This window comes from Oryx dammah, unplaced genomic scaffold (genome assembly GCF_014754425.2).
Source record: "Oryx dammah isolate SB20612 unplaced genomic scaffold, SCBI_Odam_1.1 HiC_scaffold_11, whole genome shotgun sequence".
Taxonomy (NCBI): domain Eukaryota; kingdom Metazoa; phylum Chordata; class Mammalia; order Artiodactyla; family Bovidae; genus Oryx; species Oryx dammah.
The window spans coordinates 31,032,822-31,054,383 of record NW_024070195.1 but is presented as its reverse complement, the minus strand read 5'-3'; the positions used below and the strand labels follow the sequence as shown (position 1 = coordinate 31,054,383).

General features: G+C 39.4%; 1 protein-coding gene and 1 non-coding gene across 2 annotated transcripts in view; one reads left to right on the top strand and one right to left on the bottom strand.

Moving 5' to 3' along the window:
* LOC120870051 (24-hydroxycholesterol 7-alpha-hydroxylase) overlaps window positions 1–21,562 on the bottom strand; it is an 85,943-nt gene that overhangs the window by 42,589 nt on the left and 21,792 nt on the right. The window contains exons 6-7 of the mRNA XM_040249527.1: window positions 19,385–19,492; window positions 11,580–11,670 (exon numbers count right to left, since the gene is read on the bottom strand). Coding sequence (XP_040105461.1) covers window positions 11,580–11,670; window positions 19,385–19,492 — 199 coding nt within the window. The remainder of the gene's footprint in view (window positions 1–11,579; window positions 11,671–19,384; window positions 19,493–21,562) is intronic.
* Window positions 5,217–5,323, top strand: LOC120870669. Its single transcript, XR_005722868.1, has one exon. It is a non-coding gene; the product is annotated as a U6 spliceosomal RNA (small nuclear RNA).

Sequence of the window (21,562 nt, the reverse complement as noted above, 5' to 3'; positions counted from 1 at the left end):
ATGGCCTTACTAATTCATGCTTCTAATAGTCATTCTAATCATATTTCTTCTTCAAAAAATATTTAAGTCATTTCATTAATTTCCTCCCCCTCCAAACCACTGCAATTCTTTTTATAATTAATTAAATATAGATTAATTTGAAAAGTGTTGGCATTTTCATGATATTAAACCTTCCCATATAGGAACATAATATGTGTTTTTCTTTATTTAAATTGTTTTATAAATATACATATATATGTATTTTTAATGTTATTAATAGTTTCCCCTCTAAGGGTCCTACCCCAAACCAAGAGCTTTATATAAGAGAAATACCAGTTAAGTTAATAGGGACAACAGAAGGAAAGTGGAAAGGGAGGCTTAAAAACAGCGTAAGCTGTTTGTGATGGATACAGACTGGAAAAGGCAAACAAAAAGCCTAGAGATTGCCCACGGATGATGAAAATGGGCATTAGGGCTTTAGGGATTGTAGCCAGAGCCTGGCAAGTCACAGCTCCTTCCATTCTCCCCCTCCAGCCACCACCTTCTTCCAGACACCTCAGTCATTCCTGAACTCCCAGGTCTGGTTCTTCTGACTTTCCAGTGGATGTGACTTTTTGGCATTTGAAGGATTTAGGATAAATTCTTATTATCAAAGACACAGATTCCTATTGCTGGGAAAGGTGGTCTCACGCTCAGTCTTTCAACCCCAACACAAAGGTAGGCCTTAAGCCTGGAACTGTTCTTCAACGAGACACAAAGAGTCCACACAGCCTGTGCCAGGCTCGTCACCTTGTGTGGGAATACCTTTCCTTGTTTCAGGGGCAGCAAACACTCTTTTGTGTCTGCTTAATCCAAGTGCAGGATGAGGCAGCTGTCCAATCCCCCCGTTACATCTGCCCCGAGAGGGACGAGGACAGGGCTCCTTTCACTGCGGTGTGAGAGGGGTTCGCAGAGGCCAATTCCTCTTCATTAGCTCCAGGGAGAGACACGCTGGCCACAGGGGACCCACACCCCCTGCTGAAGCTGATCCCGCTCTCTTTCTGCTCTATGTGAGTTTAGCATTGTTGCAGCCAGTGCCTGACAGCACTGTGTTATCCTCGACAACTCTGATACCAAGATGCAGTGGGCAGAAGTGTTTAGAGTCCTCCTCTGGGATTGCTAACTGGTGCACAGCACTCTGCTTGACACCCACTGAAAAATTATAAGCAATAACCTTTCAGAGGTAGATGCTAATCAGCAGCTTCAGTTGGATGTTCATAACTACAGACCAGGAATGAACGAAGCAGTGATAACAATGAACTGAGAAAGATGCCAAGGACGGCAGTGGTGCTTAGAACAGGTTATTGAGACAGATAGAAGACAGAGTCAAGAATCAAAAGATTGATCCCATCACTTCTTCCATTTATACACACACATATAAAAATATACCAAATGCCATTATATCATTTAAAGAAAAGATTAATGCAACTATACCAAGACAACCACATAAGATTCTCTTCTGAAAAAACAATATCCTATTTATCTTCAGAAATATTTCTTTCATATATTAAAAAGAGGTTATCAATTTCTCTATTTACTGGAATATACAATGAAGACTGCTTCATAATTACGATGGTCTTTTTCAAAGAATAAAGGACACGACCTAATTTAAAATAAGTAAAAGGCAGAGGTTTTGACAAAACAAGATGACAATGGATAGATAATAAAAGATAAAAATCAGTTTTGATCTAGAAATACCTTTCTTTATAAATCCTGCATAATTCTAAATTTCTGGATTGTGTTCTCTGGAGAGATGTTGACCTGGCTTGAATACCTTTATCTCATTTTCTAAAGAGGAAAAAAGGTTATCCAAATGCCTGAATAATTCTCTAAAGGAACACTCAGAGAAAAGAACTGTATCCGAATGAAAAATGTAGAGGATAAACAAAGCAGATTTACCTGTGCTGCACTGGAGTGAGATAGTGAAAGACTTAATAAAATGAGAAGTGCCAGAGTAGGACCTATCTCCAAGCTTGTAAATAATCTGCAGCCATCAGAGGTATCTCTTTCCGCCTACTGAAGCTAAGCAATAAATGAGGACAGAATGACTTCACACAAAATCTCCTGAGTTAGTGTCAGAAGACACACTTCAGGCATTCAAAGCAGAAAATAGTGGAGGAAATCTAGCCTCCTGGGAAATGTCTCATGGGTATGTGAAATTTCACCCTGGTCTTTTTACCTGTATAAGTAGATTGATAAGTAAAGAGTTCTGAGCTCCAAAAATGATACCATCTTGGTCTTTAAGTCCAAGGAGAAAAGAAGACAACAAAATTAAACATTTAGAGCAGGTTTCCAATGAAATCTCCTGCATTAATAAACATTTTCTTAGGTAATCTACATATGTTCTCCAAGATTGATGGATGAGAAGTAGTTTGCGAATAGCTCTGTCATAATTTAATGTTTTCTGAGTTTATTCTAGGATTTTTAAAAGCTGGGCTAGCAAAGGAAAATGAGACTATGTAAAAAAATTCCTGTGTGATATGCTAGAGCTTCCAAAATGTCCATATTAGATTCATGTTGTCTGGCTAGCAGTTCTTGCCTGCAAAATCCCACAGACAGAGGAGCCTGGTGGGCTCCTGGGGTCACAAAGAGTTGGACATGACTGAGAAACTAACACTTTTTTTGTAAAGCTGTCATTGAAAACAAGAAACCTGTACTCACATCACAATGTAACCTTGAGAGGAGCCTGTTATTTTTACAAGGCAGGAGTAGGTGTAGCTGTTGAATTAAACTTAGTAATCCTGTAAAAAATAAATGAATAAAATAACCTTTTTCCATTCATAACTCCACTGGAGTGGCCTTAACTTCTGCTACATGATCTCTTTCTTCAATATTTTGGTCGATATGTGGCATAAAGGCCAAGACTCTATCATAGACACAACCTTGGCTATCAGCCATTGAGTCCTGGCAGGCTGCAGAGTCGTGATGAGAATAAGCTTCTTCAGTTAGCTGGAGGGGCTCAGGTCTTTGATATACCATGATGGAATCCTCCAAGAATGTTGTTCTACGTTAGACAAGAAGATACTGGGACACATCCAAGCAGATAAAAATTGCACACATGTTATAGTATGGATAAGAGGTGACTGCAGAGAAGACCTCAAGAATAAATGTAAGTGTTTCAATGCTATGAGGTAAAATTGATGAATTAATTAAAATGATGCAAATGACATCAAATTTGCCCAGAACATCACCATCGGACCTGAGCCTCATTTATCCCTCTGCTAGTTTTTGTGCTTGTTTATAAATCTGAGAGAAAATCCTTTCTAACCAGTCCATGATGAGTGTGGCCACTGAGTCACTATCACCAGGTAATAGCATCTGGTCACTTAATAGTGTTGGTCTGTCCCCAGGTAGAATTGCTGCTAAATCAGGACTCAGTGGTATCAAGAAATGTTATTGATTGGCTCTGAGTAACTTTTCTCTTTTATCCAAAGTCACATAATTACTAAGTGACAGGGTAGAAAGGCATGAATCAAATTTTCAGACAAAAATTATAATCCAATGAAAATTTTGTAGTGTGTCTTTTAGGATCCACAAATCATGATTTTATGTAAGACAAAAAAACCAGTTCCTGATGTTTTATGGAATTATTTCTATGCAGGTATATTTCTGTTAATTAACCTGATTTCTTTTAAATTAACAGAAAAAAATTTACTATTTTTTCCCCTCAACTAAATGTGCATTACAACTGAATGGCCACCAAGAACCAAAAACAAAACACACAGGCAAAAAACAAGTCACAAAAAACAAACCAGTGTGCAGTGTATGCTACCCTAAATCAAAACAAGTAGGTGAAAAGGGTCAAATGCAACCAGGTAACAATTTAAATGCATTTTTATTTGTTACTGTTTGTTTTTAAGATGGAATGACCTTCTGCTCTTGGGCAGACACTCACAGTGGGAATCCTAAATTAGAAAAGAAAACTGCTTGAAAACACAGTCTAATCAGGACCCAAAGTGAATGTCTGCAAAAATTTTGTGAGAATGCATTGAGGCTGCACCTGCAATATTTAACTCTAACAGGCTTCTCTTCCAGATATGTGCTAACTCCTAACCATTTTTAAGTCCTTGCTCAGATCTCACCTTTCCAGAAAGGTCAGCTCTGATCCAACTATGTAATGCTACCACCTCCTTCTGGGCTTCCCTGATAGTTCATTTGGTAAAGAATCTGCCTGCAATCTAGGAGACCCGGGTTCCATTCCTGGGTTGGGAAGATTCATTGGAGAAGGAATAGGCTACCCACTCCAATATTCTTGGACTTTCCTTGTGGCTCAGCTGGTAAAGAATCTGCCTGCAATGCAGGAGACCTGGGTTAGATCCCTGAGTAAGGAAGATCCCCTGGAGAAGGGAAAGGCTGCCCACTTTAGTATTCTGGCCTGGAGAATTCCATGGACTGTATAGTCCATGGGGTCACAAAGAGTCAGACAAACTGAGCCACTTTCACTTTTCTCCAATTCTGGCACTCCCGATTGTCCCTAATCTGCTATTTTCTTTTTCACATAGCATTTAACAACATCAAATATTTTTGGAGTTTACTTCTGTAAACAAACAAGGAAAAATAACAAGTGGCAATAAAAAAAGGACTCTGAGCAGAGAAGAGAATCTGATTTCCAGGGTTACCACAGTATACTATTTAAAATGCCCAGTTTTCAACAAAAAATTGCAAGACACATGACAAAAATATGAAATGTGATGTGTAACAAGAATATATAGACCATACAGGGAAAAAGCAATCAATCAGCAGAAACTGTTCCTGGAGAAACTCAAATACTGGACTTACTAAGGAAAGATGTTAAATCTGATACTTTAAATATATTCAAAGAATTAAAGAAATCATGTCTAAAGAACTAAACAGAGAATATCAGTAAGGAGAGACAAAAGGTTAAATAACAAAGATTGAAATAGAAATAAGGAAATAGAGAATAGAAAATCAATAGCAAAAATAAGATCAAATGAACAAAACCATCAGTTAGCTCTCTGAAAAAAAAAATTGATGACCTTTTAGCTACACTGACCATGAAAAAAGAAAGAAGGCACAAATTACTAAAACCATGGATGAGGGAGATGTTTTCCAGAGAACTTACAAATATAAAGAAGATTATGGGGAAAACCATGAACTATTGTATGCCAGCAAGTTAAATAACCTACTTGAAATAGACAAACTCCTAAGAAGACACAAACTCCAAGAAGAATTATATAGTTCTCACTTCAGCAACACATATACTAAAATTGCAAAGATACAGAGAAGATTAACATGGCTCCTGTGTAAGGATGACACTAAAATTTGCAAAGTATCCCATGTTGTTCTGTTGATGTAATGTACAGCATGGTAACTATAGTCAACAATACTGTATTATATATTTGATACTTACTTAAATTGGTCTTTAAAAGTTCTCATCATAAGAACATACATGTGGTCATGGAATTAACTAAATTTATTGTGCTAACCAATTCACTATATATATATATATATATATATATATATATATATATATATATGGCTTCCCTTGTAGCTCAGTTGGTAAAGAATCTGCCTGTAGTGCAGGAGACCTGGTACAATCCCTGGGTCAGGGAGATCCCTTGGAGAGGGAAACGGTAACCCACTCCAGTATCCTTGCCTGGAGAATCTCATGGACAGAGGAGCCGGGTAGGCTGCAGTCCATGGGGTCGCAAAGAGCTGGGCATGACTGAGCAACTGACTGAGTTAGGCATGACTGAGCAGTATGAAAAGGGAAAATGATAGGATACTGAAAGAGGAACTCCCCAGGTCAGTAGGTGCCCAATATGCTACTGGAGATCAGTGGGGAAATAACTCCAGAAAGAATGAAAGGATGGAGCCAAAGCAAAAACAATACCCAGCTGTGGATGTGACTGGTGATAGAAGCAAGGTCCAACGAAGTAAAGAGCTCTTTACTTACATTACAGGAACCTGGAATGTCAGGTTCATGAATCAAAGCAAACTGGAAGTGGTCAAACAGGAGATGGCAAGAGTAAACATCGACATTCTAGGAATCAGCAAACTAAAATGGACTGGAATGGGTGAATTTAACTCAGATGACCATTATATCTACTACTGAGGGCAGGAATCCCTTAGAAGAAATGGAGTAGCCATCATGGTCAACAAAAGACTCCGAAATGCAGTACTTGGATACAATCTCAAAAATGACAGAATGATCTCTGTTGTTTCCAAGGCAAACCAATCAATATCATGGTAATCCAAGCCTATGCCCCAACCAGTAATGCTGAAGAGGCTGAAGTTGAACAGTTCTATGAAGACCTACAAGACCTTCTAGAAATAACGTCCAAAAAAGATGTTCTTTTCATTATCCGGGACTGGAATGCAAAAGTAGGAAGTCAAGAAACACCTGGAGTAACAGGCAAATTTGGCCTTGGAGCACGGAATGAAGCAGGGCAAAGGCTACTAGAGTTTTGCCAAGAGAACACACTGGTCATAGCAAACACCCTCTTCTAACAACATAAGAGAAGACTCTGCAAATGGACATCACCAGATGGTCAACACCGAAATCAGATTGATTATATTCTTTGCAGCCAAAGATGGAGAAGCTCTATACAGTCAGCAAAAACAAGACCAGGAGCTGACTATGGCTCAGATCATGAACTCCTTATTGGCAAATTCAGACTTAAATTGAAGAACGTAGGGAAAACCACTAGACCATCCAGGAATGACCTAAATCAAATCCCTTATGATTATACAGTGGAAGTAAGAAATAGATTTAAGGGACTAGATCTGATAGATAGAGTGCCTGATGAACTATGGAATGAGGTTCATGACATTGTACAGGAGACAGGGATCAAGACCATCCCCATGGAAAAGAAATGAAAAAAGCAAAATGGTTGCCTGAAGAGGCCTTACAAATAGCTGTGAAAAGAAGAGAAGTGAAAAGCAAAGGAGAAAAGGAAAGATATAAGCATCTGAATGCAGAGTTCCAAAGAATAGCAAGAAGAGATAAGAAAGCCTTCCTCAGCGAAAACAACAGAATGGGAAAGACTAGAGATTTCTTCAAGAAAATTATAGATACCAAGGGAACATTTCATGCACAGATGGGCTCAATAAAAGGACAGAAATGGTATGGACCTAACAGAAGCAGAAGATATTAAGAAGAGGTAGCAAGAATACACAGAACTATACAAAAAAGAGCTTCATGACCCAGATAATCATGATGGTGTGATCACTCACCTAGAGCAGACATCCTGGAATGTGAAGTCAGGTGGGCCTTAGAAAGCATCACTACGAACAAAGCTAGTGGAGGTGATGGAATTCCAGTGGAGCTATTTCAAATCCTGAAAGATGATGTTGTGAAAGTGCTGCACTCAATATGCCAGCAAATTTGGAAAACTCAGCAGTGGCCACAGGACTGGAAAAGGTCCGTTTTCATTCCAATCCCAAAGAAAGGCAATGCCAAAGAATGTTCAAACTACCGCACAATTGCACTCATCTCACACGCTGGTAAAGTAATGCTCAAAATTCTCCAGGCCAGGCTTCAGCAGTACGTGAACCATGAATTTCTAGATGTTCAAGCTGGTTTTAGAAAAGGCAGAGGAACCAGAGATCAAATTGCCAACATCCACTGGATCATCGAAAAAGCAAGAGAGTTCCAGAAAAACATCTATTTCTGCTTTATTGACTATGCCAAAGCCTTTGACTGTCTGGACCACAAAAAACTGTGAAAAATTCCAAGAGAGATGGGAATACCAGACCACCTGACCTGCGTCTTGAGAAACCTACATGCAGGTCAGGAAGCAACAGTTAGAACTGGACATGGAACAACAGAGTGATTCCAAATAGGAAAAGGAGTACGTCAAGGCTGTATATTGTCACCCTGCTTATTTAATTTTTATTCAGAGTACATCATGAGAAACGCTGGGCTGGAAGAAGCACAAGCTGGAACCAAGACTGCCGGGAGAAATATCAATAACCTCAGATATGCAGATGATACCACCCTTATGGCACAAAGTAAAGAGGAACTAAAAAGCCTCTTGATCAAAGTGAAAGAGGAGACTGAAAAAGTTGTCTTAAAGCTCAACATTCAGAAAACGAAGATCATGGCATCTGGTCCCATCACTTCATGGTAAGTAGATAGGGAAACAATGGAAACAGTGTCAGACTTTATTTTGGGGAGCTCCAAAATCACTGCAGATGGTGATTGCAGCCATGAAATTAAAAGACACTTACTCCTTGGAAGAAAAGCTATGACAAATCTAGACAGCATATTCAAAAGCAGAGACATTACTTTGCCAACAAAGGTCCATCTAGTCAAGGCTCTGGTTTTTCCAGTAGTCATGTACGGATGTGAGAATTGGACTATAAAAAAAGCTGAGTGCTGAAGAATTAATGCTTTTGAACTGTAGTGTTGTAGAAGACCCTTGAAAGTCCCTTGGACTGCAAGGAGATCCAATCAGTTCATTGTAAAGGAAATCTTTCCTGAATATTCATTGGAAGGATTAATGCCTAAGCTGAAACTCCAATACTTTGGCCACCCAATGCGAACAACTGACTCATTGGAGAAGACCCTGATGCTGAGAGAGACTGAAGGCGGGAGGAGAAGGGGACGACAGAGGATGAGATGGTTGGATGGCATCACCAACTTGATGGACATGAGTTTGAGTAAGCTCCAGGAGTTGGTGATGGACAGGGAAGCCTGGCGTGCTGCAGTCCATTGGGTTGCAAAGAGTCAGACATAACTGAGTGACTTAACTGAACTGATTCTGATAGCAAAACTAGACAAAGATATCACAAAAAAGAAAACTATAAATCAGTATATGTTATTAATAAAGATGCAAAATTCCTCAACAAAATACTATCAGACTGAATCCAGCAACATATATAAAAATCATATGTTTTAACTGAATTATCTCTGTTAAAAGGTTTATCTCAGGAATGTAAGGGGGCTGAAACATGAAAATCAGCTAATCTAAAACATCATCATACAAAACATAACATTATATCAAATGAAAGAAGCCAGACATAAAGGACCAAGTATTTAATAGCAGCTTTACCCTAAGACTTATTGTATGAGAAAGTTGGGGAAATGTCTGAGATGGGCTCTAGTGGTGAGGCTAGTGAGATTCTGAGTTGGAAATTCACTAAAGACATCTTCAAAGAAGGAAGATGCAATCTTCTAATAGAAAAAAGCATAAAAATGGGAGAAATGGCATGCGGTATCAGGTTATCTCATCCCTTTTAACGTTCTTCCTTTGACAGAATCCTTTGTTTGGGCATATGGGTATCTCCCCTGATAGCAGCTTCCAAAGATCTGTGGCTTCCTCTCCCATTATCTAAATTCTTGAACTGCTATATCATATTCATGAATTGACATGAACTGATTCTGTATAAGCATGGCAAAAAATGTTTGATACATTATAGACTAATTTCAATTCTACAAGAGTCTTTATAAGACTCTTGAAGACTCTTTATAAGTTCTTTCAGTTTATAAGTGAAAGCACTGACACAATATAGCTAGTACACTGGTACCTATTTGAAGATTTTTTTTTTCCCTGTTAGAGGGGAATGTGTTCATGCTAAGTTGCTTCAGTCTTGTCTGATTCTGTGTGACTGTATGGACTGTAGCCCACCAGGCTCAGCTGTCCATGGGTATTCTCCAGGCAAGAATACTGGAGTGGATTGCCATGCCCTCTTCCAGGGGATCTTCCCAACCCAGGGATCAAACCTACATCTCTTACATCTCCTACACTGGCAGGAGGGTTCTTTACCACTAGCACCCCCCTGGGAAGCCTGCTGCTGCTGCTGCTACTGCTAAGTCACTTCAGTCGTGTCCAACTCTGTGCGACCCCATAGATGGCAGCCCACCAGACTCCTCCATCCCTGGGATTCTCCAGGCAAGAACACTGGAGTGGGTTGCCATGTCCTTCTCCAATGCATGAAAGTGAAGAGTAAAAGTGAAGTCGCTCAGTCGTGTTCGACTTTTAGTGACCCCATGGACTGCAGGAGAATAAAGTAAAGTGAAAGTGAAGTTGCTCAGTCATGTCTGACTCTTTGCAACCCCATGGACGGTAGCCCACCAGGCTACTCCGTCCATGGGATTCTTCAGGCAAGAATACTGGAGTGGGTTGCCATTTCCTTCTCCAGGGGACCTTCCTGACCCAGGGATCAAACCCAGGTCTCCCGCATTGCAGGTAGACGCTTTAACCTCTAAGCCACCAGGGAAGCACAGGCTCTAAAACAGGAATATAGAAAAAGACAAAAGATTTTGTCCTTCTCCTTTAGAATTGCGTTTTAGAGTTCAAGATTCAAACACAGTAAAAATTTTGATTAATATTATGCTTCTATTGTAGGCTTTGGGTCAGGTAGGCTTCTTATATTATCCCAATCACCACCCTTACTACCTTTCTATTTCTGAAAGACCAGGAATTTGGAGAACACTGTGTCACGAAAAGACTCTGGTAAGATAAAGGAGAGTATGTGATGATCAAGGACGCATTTCCTTTGTCATCTATAGACACGCAAGCACACACATTTCTGTTAGATTTGCAGATATGAGCTCCGTAAACGCAAGTCATCTTGTCTTACGCCCACTACTGTCATATCTCCAGAATCTAACTTGTTAGTGTTGTTGGGATTCAATGATTCTAATGCTCATCACTTCCATGAAATATGACCTAGCAGTGGCCGATTCACACTCAAATCTCAGAGGCAATATGGCTTCTATATCCATGTTGGCCAAGCCAATTTGATTTTTGGCTTAACTTGAAAGGAAGTAGTCAAAATAAGTTTAAAAATCCAAATAAAATATTTTCAGCAATCACAAAGGGAAGAAGGGAATAACTGTTAATTGTCATCACACCACTTTGCCCTATTATTATTTTGTGTTCTTCCAAGAGTACCACGTCATTTATTGTTTCTTTTTTACATCAGAATATATAATTTGACATATTAAAGGTTTTTTTTTGTAAATCCACTCTCAAACAGGTAAAATAACACTGAATAAACAAGGACTGGAATTTTCTTGATTCAAGCTTCTGTTTTTTTAAAACAGATGACAACTGAGGAGCTCAAATCTGAACTAAAATGGCAAAGCAGAAATCTCTACCTGCAGTTCAAAGGCACAAAACCTTTAAAAAGTATAACATTTTAAAAGTTCCTTTGCAACTAACATCCATATCCCATTAGTACTGTTAAGTAGCATAAGGAATATATACCATATTACTTTTATAAAATCTGGAAAATCCTGAATTCCAAAACTATGGACTTGGGGGTCAGTTGAGGCAATGGGCCAGGAGATTAGAAGAAAAGCCCTGTGTATTACATTTGTGTTTAAACAGGAAAGTTGGGCAAATTATAATCTCTCTGTTTCATTATTTGGAAACAAGGGAGTTGGTCCAGATGAATTCTAAAATCCTTGACAGTAATTTAATTCTAAGATTCTACCTGATCAACTTATTTTTGAAACATATAAATTATGTTCAATTTGGATTATTTTGAAATTCTATTAAACTATGGGCATTTAACTTTGCCCAGAATGTGTGACAAGCACACATTATTAGATGTAACTGCAATTATGCAATTTAATTCAGTGTTAGTACCTGCTGTGCCAAATACAGATGATATTCCTTCCATAATGGTCCTGTGGATACTGGGATGAGAGAGGACAAATGCAAATGTCCAAAATGCAACCTTAAAAAGAAAAACATGTGTCAAAAAATATAACCTTCTTTGAATGTGAACAAAAGAATACATAGGATTAGCCAGAAACAGTTAAAATATTGAAGTTAAACTTAAAAACATGTTAGTAAAGAGTATCTTTGAAAACAACTAGATGTTATGAACAAAGAGATGTTATATATCTCTGAGGGGTTAACTTTACAATTGTATTCTGCCACTACAGATTTACTATATTGATTATACAGAGCAAACTATCTTCACTACAAAAAAAAAAAAAAGGGAAAATCAGGATTTTAAATTTTACTAATATACAGTATAAAATATTATACCAGCACATATTAGAATTTTAGAAACAACAAGTTATGACACTTAAGCAAGTCAGTCCAAAACAAAGACATTTTTAAAGATTCAATCTCTTTGAAATACAAATAAATTAGCAAATCATATACTCTGCAAATGAAACATGGTAATTTTAAATAAGCCTCAGAAACTATATCTAAAACCTCATAAACTCAATACCAAAAAATAGGGTTCTTTCACACCCTATTGAGCAAAGATGCTTGCAAGTTTATAGAGTATTACTGAACACAGTATGTTTGCAAGTTCTCGCTCTGGGCCAAACAAAATTATTTCACATCTTTCCTCATTGTGGTATTATAAAATAGCACAACCAAGAAAATACTACCAACCAATAAAATTATACTGCTAAACATCAAAGACATACAGATAGCTAACAAGCACATGAACAAGAGGCTCAACATTACTAATTACTAGAGAAATGTAAATCAAAACCACAGTGAAACATCCCCTCACACTGGGCAGAATGACTGTCATCAAAAAGTCTACAAATAACATGCTGGAGAGGATGTGGAGGAAATGGAACCCTCGTACACTGCTGCTGGGAATGTAAACTGGTGTGGCCATTATGGAGAACAGTATGGAGGTTGCTTATAAAACTAAAACTAGAACTACCATTTGAGCCAAAAATTTCATTCCTGGGTATAGATCCAGAAAATATGAAAACACTAATTCAAAAAAAGACATGTACCCCAAAGTTGATGGCAGCATCATGTACTATAGCTAAGACATAGAAGCAACCCAATCCCCCATTAACAGATAACTGGATTAAGAAGATGTAGTACGTATATACAATAGAATATTACTCAGCCATAAAAAGAATGAAATACTGCCATTTGCAGCAACATGGTTGGACCTAGAGAATACTGTGCTTAGTGAAATAAGTCAGACAGAGAAAAGCAAATACTGTATGATATCACCTATATGTAGAATCTAAAAAAAAATAATAATAATAATGTACAGAAAAAACAGAAACATACTCATAGATATAGAAAACAAAATTGTGGCTAACAAAGGGAGAGAGAAGGCGGAAGGACAAATTAGGGGTATGGGATTAACAGACACAAATTACTAAGATAGATAAGCAACAGGATGTACTGGACAGCACAGGAAATTATACCCATTATCCTGCAATAACATATCATGAAGTATATGCTGAAAAAATACTGAATCACTATGTGTATATATAAAACTATACACAATATAGTAAATAAACTACTGGAGTGGGTTGCCAAGACCTCCTCCAGGGGATCTTCCCTACCAGGGACTGAACCCACATCTCTGGCGTCTCTGCACTGCCTGCAGTTTTCATCCACTGAGGGGCCTGGGAAGCCCCAAATAAACTACAGTTCAATTGAAAAACAAAAAAAACAAAAACATTTTCCCTTAGTTCAGGTAGATGCTTTTGCTTCTATTTTAGATTACCCATTAAAGAAAAGATACCAAATCTTTAAAAGAAGCTTGCGTATCCCTTTCATCCTTTTTTTTTTTTTTTTGTAAACACATATTGTGAAAGAATTCATCTAGGAAAACCAATCCTGAAAAGACTCAGATGTCTAACACTTTGTGTCATTTAAGTTTTTTTGTCTGTCCTGAGAGAATGCTGAGCATCTTTAAATGATCCCAATGCTCCCCTCTGTGGTCAGAAGAGGAAGAGCAGCAACTGAAAGAAAGTGCTTGTGTTTAGTCACTCAGTCGCGTCCAACTCTTTGCGAGCCCATGGACTTCAGCCCGCCAGGCTCCTCTGTCCATGGGGATTCTCCAAGCAAGAATACTGGAGTGGGTTGCCATGCCCTCCTCCAGAGGATCTTCCCAACTCAGGGATCAAACTTAGGTCTCCTGCATTGCAGGTGGATTCTTTACTGACTGAGCCACCAGGGCAGTGCTTCAGTCGTGTCCGACTCTGTGCGACCCCATAGACGGCAGCCCACCAGGCTCCCCCGTCCCTGGGATTCTCCAGGCAAGAACACTAGAGTGGGTTGCCATTTCCTTCTCCAATGCATGAAAGTGAAAAGTGAAAGGGAAGTCGCTCAGTCGTGTCTGACTCTTAGCGACCCCATAGACAGCAGCCTACCAGGCTCCTCTGCCCAAGGGATTTTCTAGGCAAGAGTACTGGAGTGGGGTGCCACTGGAAGTGCTTGGACAAAATCAAATTCCATCCTACTCATTGCTGTCCCCTTTGTGACAGTAAACTGATATTGTGGGGATAAACACGGCACTGTTTACATAAGCAAAGTGAACAGAGAATTGAGGCCTCTACAAGCCCAAGACCCACTCACTTTGTGTGGTGTATTCGGATTAGGACACACTTACCCAAGATATCAACTAGTTCATTTTCAGAGGAAACATGCTCAGTGAGCTCTCATCACCTTCTGCCGACATGGGCCCTTTCTACATTATCTATAGGGGAAGTGCTGAATTACTGGAATTACTGGATTTAATTAATAGCCACTCTATACTCAATCCAACTTTTTAAAAAATTTATTGTATTGAAGTAAAATCTATTTAAAATGTTGAATTAATTTCTGCTGTACAGCAAATGAATTAGTCATATATATCTGTGTGTATATATATGTATACCTGTGGGTGCGTGCATGCTCAGTTGCTGCAGTTGTGTCTGGCTCTTTGTAACTGCATGGACTGTAGCTCACCAGGCTCCTCTGTTCCTGGGATTCTCCAGGCAAGAATACTGGGGTGGGTTGCCATTTCCTCCTCCAGGGGATCTTCCTGACCCAGGGATTGAACCTGTGTCTCTTGTGTCTCCTGCTTGGCAGGTGGATTCTTTAACATTGATCAACCTGGGAAGCATGTATACATGTATATACAGCTAAACCACTTTGCCGTACAGCAGAAATTAAAACAATATTACATATATTTTCATATTTTTTCCATTAAGGTTTATATAAGATATTGAATATAGTTCCCTATGCTATACAGCAGGACTTGTTAATTAAAGACTCAAAGTTCAAGTGGGGGAAAAATATATCTTAGTGATACTGCATATATTTTCAGTTATGCAAAAGAGGGGTTTAAAGTTTCATGTGGTTAATTACAGTTCTAAAGATTGACTAAAATTGGCTATTACTTATTTTTAAAGCAAACTCAAGGAATTCAGTTAAACTATAAATGGTTGTACAGTGGTGTTAGTTACTGTCTTTGATGCCTCTTTTCTTAACAGATTTTCTTCTAAAAATCTATATTATATTCTACATAAAATCTTTTAAATTTAAAAAATCACTCTTTTAAACAGAAAGGTGCAGAGAAGAGCAATGGTGTGTAACAAGTTTATACACACGACTGAGTTAACAAATAAGAATACGTGACCCTGGGATTGTTGTGCACCACATTTGGCAAAAGAGTTCAAAACTTCTCCCAAAAGTACCAATTCATGTTTTGTCAGAGGGGTCACATCCATGGTAAGGGCTGGGGAAAAAGAAGGACCACTGGACTCACTGAGCTTCAGAAGCAGCCACCAAAATGCCTTTCCATCATCTTGAAAAGGTAAGAACATAGGAAACAAGAGATGAACTGAGCGTGTTTTTCAGCCTTATTTGTTTTTCCATTCAGAACTAGATTTACTAGGGGGCGTCCCCGCTTATCCAGTGGCTATGACTCTGAGCTCCCGATGCAGCGGGCCCAGGCTGGATCCCTGGTCTGGGCACTAGATCTCATATGCCACAACTAAGAGTTCGCATGCTACAACTAAGGATTCCACATGGCATGACCAAGACCAAAGATCCCGTGTGCACAGCTAAGACCCAGCACAGCCAAATTAAAACAAACCAACCAACAGATGAAACACTTAACAAATATTGGTGGAATCTCTATAACCGGCCAGATAGTCTTCTACCAACCATGGCAAACACAAAGCTTACAGAAGACATACTTCCTGCCCAAAGGACTTCCACGTCTGTTGAAAGTATGAGAGAGATACAAGAGAAAAAAAATGAGCTAAATATACAGGCAGCAGACGGTACAGACAATAAATGCTGTGGGAATTGAGTGGGGGATGGGGAGGGGTGGGGGATCGTCACCACTGAAAGTGTTTAGAAAGAGCTTCAGAGAAGCAGATTGAAAAGGTAAAACGCCAACTTTGAGATTGGTTTGGAACAATGTTCCTGAAAAGTTTATTTGGTAGTCAGGAATTTCTTGGACTTTGGAAATGGGTTTCCTATAGAAATAACTTCATAAATTGTGGTTAATATCTTGGACCAGTCCACTGAAGTTCACCAAGACCTTGGTCTCATAACAGAGCCTCGTGGTGCCTTGTACCAAGCCCATCTGCTGCCTGAGCTCTGAGTTCCATGGACCTTGAGACACAGCAGAGAGTAGAATATGATCTAGGCACCAGGGAAGCACAGGCGCCATAATCCACACCTCTGGCAGGGCTATTGGAGGCTCTCCAGGCCACGATGGGAGATTACAGAAGCTGGGAACAGCAGTAGCTACTCCCACCCTAGGGCATCTGAGAGGTCAAGGTTTGGACGCCAAGGCAGTTCATTATTAGTGGGCCACTGAACAAAATGACTGATTGAAACAATGGTGTTGCTTTTTATAAGAAAAGAGAGTCAATGCTTTTTGAGCCAGGGACTATAAGGCACTTTCCACTCCTTAAAAACATAATGCTCACAATATCCTATGAGGCAGATAACATTCATCCTATCTTATAGATATGGACACTACGGCTCGCAGTTAAACAATTGGCCCACTGTCATATGGCGCTGGGATTTGGCATTGGTCTTGACTCGAAAGCCAGTTCAGGGTCTCTGCCTGCACGCCAGCTGCCTCTTGGAAGTGCCAACAAGAACCAGTAAAGACGCAACTTTCACTGATCATCAGACACTTGCTTTCTGAAATTATTGATTTAAATTCTTTCACAGCAGTGCCAGGAACAGATTCCAAAAAACTGACTTCCCCTGGGTCAGATCAATGGGGCTTTGTGTCCCTTTCTTCCAGGGGGTCCTTTCTAATGAGATCTTGAAAATTAATCCTGTGACAGGAGTGACTGTTTTGTTGCTGCTTTGGGAGTTGCTTTTGATATCTGCCTTTTAACTTTGCTCTAGCTTAATCAGTTTCCAAAAGAATTGCATAAGGAAAAATCAGAGAATAGTATTAGAGGTACATAAAGAAAGGGAAAGGGTAGACTATTTTTACTTTCTTCTACCCTAGATGAAATATATATTTTAGTGACTGACACACACTTGAACAGAGAAGCCAGAATTTCTATTTCTGCTCTTTACAGAATCCACCTGCAATGCAGGAGACTCCAGCTTGATTCCTGGGTTGGGAAGATCCACTGGAGAAGGGATAGGCTACCCACTGCAATATTCTTGGGCTTCCCTTGTGGTTCAGCTGGTAAAGAATCCACCTGCAATGTGGGAGACCCCAGCTTGATTCCTGGGTTGGGAAGATCTCCTGGAGAAGGGAACAGCTACCCACTTCAGTATTCTGGCCTAGCAAATCCATGGACTATATAGTCCATGGGCTCGCAAAGAATTGGACATGACTGAGCAACTTTCACTTTCTTTATAATGGGTTACAGGAAACCAAAATATTGATACTTAGAAAGCCTTCCACAACTTTTGCCTGAGGAAGGAAAAACAAATAATACTTAACACATCTTATTTCTATTTGTTAGAAGAAAAAAGAATACATTTAACATTATACATGGGTTAAAAGTTCCTGTTTAGTAGAAAACAAACACATAAAAAGTTTAACCTTTAAACTCTCAAATTATATAAGTGCAGCTTAAGCTAACATAAAATCCTCCTGACACAGGAAACGGTTGTGCATCGATCATGAAGTGTCAGACAAGTCTTGTAGCTTTATTCTAATTCATAACAGTTTTAAAAGGAAACAGTTCAAAAATCTCTGCTCTCATCCCCACCACCCGAATTTCTAAGAGGGGCTCAGTGCAACTACATTTTTGTGCAAACAACGAGGCTTATAGGGAATACCTGCCTTCCTTCTGAGAGTCTGGAATGTTGATGATGCTAGGCAGAGGGCGCTTTTGTGATCAACGCCCCCAAGAAAATCTTGGACACTGAGTCTCTAATGAGCTTCCCTGGTTCATAACACTTCCCAAAGTTTGTCACAACTTAATTGCCGGAGGAATGATGTGTGTCTTGCGTGACTCTGTGGGGAGAAGACTCTTGGAAGCTTGCACCTGGTTCTCTCTGGACTCCATCCCCCAACTCCCCTTTTTCCTTTGCTGATTTTGCTTTGTATCCTTCTGCTATAACAAATCTTATCTGTGACTGCAAAAGGAAAAAAAAAAAAAAAAAACTTCTCTTTCTTTAGAAGTATGGTGAGTTCTAATGTCACCAGCTCCACTCATGGACAAGCTTCAGGTCTACATCATCCCAACAGAAATGATACACAGAAGGAGAATGGGTTCAGGGAAAGACAAAGAACTCATGATCCTTGGGTAGCAGCTGGTTTATCTCACTGAATCCTCACAATAATCTTGTAGAAAAAATGAGAGCTATGGATTATTAAAAGGCTCAAATCTAGGACCATATTAGGAGTTTTACTATACCTTTTTACCAATAAGAGAATGGAGGATCAGAGAGTCTGTTACCTCCATAAGATCCTATGCTGTGGCTAGGATACCTGGATTCAGCTCAATTTTAACTGAACTACCCATTTATCTACTTTCTCCCCAATAAATGGCAGGAGTCAAGACTTACTCATCTTTGCAGCACTGATATTAAGCATGTTGCCCAACATGGAAAGTACAGAAAGTGCTCCATACACAAGTGTTGTCACATCTGACCCAAAAGTGCAAATTCTTCCCTTAGCCTCTTACATGCTGACTTAACAAAGAACAGAATGCACTTCAGATCTCCGCCGTGCCTCCTCTGTGATCTTAACAGATTTCCTTAGGCACTTAGTTTTGTTTTCCTATCTCACAACCAAATCCATTACAGTCATCTTCTGCCCCATAACATGTGAAAAATTAAAAAAAAAAAATTCCCTAGTGGCTCAGTGGTAAAGAATCTACCTGCCAATGCAGGGAGACACAGGTACCATCCCTGGTCCAGGAAGATCCCACAGGCCGTGGAGCAACAAAGCCCGTGCACCACAACTCCTGAGCTAGTGCTCTAGAGTCTGGGAGCTGCTGAAGCCTGCACACTAGAGTCTGTGCTCTGCAGCAGGAGAAGCCACTGCAATGATAAGCCCACGCACCTCAACGAGAGAGTAGCTCCTGCTCTCTGCAATTAGAGAAAAGTCCGCACAGCAGCAAAGACCCGACACAGCCAAAAATAAAGGGATAAATAAATAAATGATAAAAAAGGAAGAAAAATGAAGGGAAACACTGAAAGCACAGTAGACAGAAATACATGCTTGCCTTTACTAATATACTTACAGGGACAGTATTGGACAGAGAAGCCCAAAGTAGTAAGAGCCCATAATTAGGACTCTTCTGTTCATTTGCTTCCATCTCTAGGAGGTCCAGTACAGCTTGCATTACTGTCTGTTTAAAAAGAAAAATATTGTCAAACCAGAGCTATGTGACCAAGACTGATATTAATAAAGATCATCTTTCTTTAATCTGGAAGATATTATTTTTGCTATTCTTAGGTTTGCCATTTCAGGTATGCTAAGGGATTTACATTCTTACTGGTAGAATAGTAATTGGAAGTAGGGATTCTGGGGTTCAATACTTTTACCACATTGGTTCAAATCCTGGCTTAATTTTTTAAACACTTTATTTTTTAGAGCAGTTACAGGTTTACAATAAAATTGAGAAGAGAGTAAGAAATTTCTCATATAACCCTTACCCCCACATCTGCGTAGCTTCTCCATTGTTAACAGCATCACTTACCAGAACTGTACTTTTTTTTTTTACCAAAGATGAAACTAAATGGATATATGATAATCATCTAAAGTATATAGCTTACCTTAGGATTCATTCTTGGTGTTGTAAACTCTATGGCTTTGGACAAATGCATAATGACATCTATTATCATTACAATATCACACAGAGTATTTTCATGTGCCTAAAACATCCTCTAGGCTCTGTCTACTCATCTCTGCCCAGTCCCTAACAACCACTGATCTTTCTACTTTCTTCATAGCTTTGCCTTTTCCAAAATGTCACATAACTGGAATCAGACAGTACATAGCCTTCTCATATTAGCTTCTTTCACTTAGTAATATGCATTTATGGTCCCTCCATGTCTTTTCATGGCTTGATAGCTCATTTCTTTTTAGCACTAATACTCTATTCTCTGTAGGTAGCACAGTTTATCCATTTACCCACTTACCTATTGAAGGGCATCTTGGTTGTGTCTAAATCAGTAATATTATAAATACTGCAATACTCTAGAACTATGCAGAGAACTGACATTTGACATGGACGGGGCCAGGTGAGATCAGGGCTACATCCCAGGACACCTACTGTGGCTGTTCTCAGGTCATCACACAAATTCCATGAAAGCATTTCCTTTATTGGAAGGTTTCCCAGCTTTGCCTCTGCCAGTGGTCATCTCCATCACCATGAAGAAACTCAGACATTGTAACATTGCCAGTACACTTACTTGTGCACTGTGAATCTTAAATAGGCAATAGAAATAACAGTAGTCACTGCTTTGGAAGGCAAGTACTGTTTTAAGGGTTTCACCCGGATCAAAGTAGTCAATGCTCACCCCAGCTCCAAGGAGTAGATCTGTTATTTTCACTGTTTTACATTTGAAGAAATGAAGGTACAATTAAGTTGGGGAACTTTGCTAGAGACATACAGATTGTCACTGGTTGAGCTGGGATTGAATCCTGGGAGTCTGGCCCCTGGCTCCAGTGCCCATAATCTTAGCTACTAGGCTATCTGCCCTTTGAAAGTGAAAGTTGCTTAGTCATGTCTGACTCTTTGTGAGACTTCATGGACTGTAACCTGCCAGGTTCCTCTGTCCATGGAATTCTCCATCAAGAATACTGGAGTGGGTGTAGCCATTCCCTTCTCCAGGGTATCTTTCCAACCCAGGGATCAAACTCAGGTTTCCTGCACTGTAGGCAGATTCTTTTCTTTACTATCTGAGCCACCAGGAAAGCCCTTTAGGGACAATCTTAGCCACTAGGCCTATGCTGCCCCTTGGAGACTCAATCCTTAACTCATGGATTAGGGATTTGGAGAAGTGCACTATGCTAGAATGCAGTGGTTTTTCTTCAGATTCTATAATATGGAAAAAACCAATTACATCACCATCAAAGCAAACACATGACTAGAGGCTGTTCCTATTACTTACAAAGAATGTGATGTTTCAAAAGTGATTAACCCTGGCTTTCTGGTTTTAACAATCCTCTGTTTTCCAAGTATTGAAGTTGTTGTGAAAAATAAATGAGTAATGAATTTGTGAAATGTGTAATACTATGGCTGGGACACAGTAAGCACCCCATAAATGTCAGTGATGTCTCATTGTTTTTGTAACAATGGATTAGCAGGTTTGAAAATAATTTAAGTATAAATTTCATTTACTCCTGATTTCTATCAGATTTACAATGCAAGTTGTTATGGTACAAAGTTAATATTTCACTGAAAATCGTACAG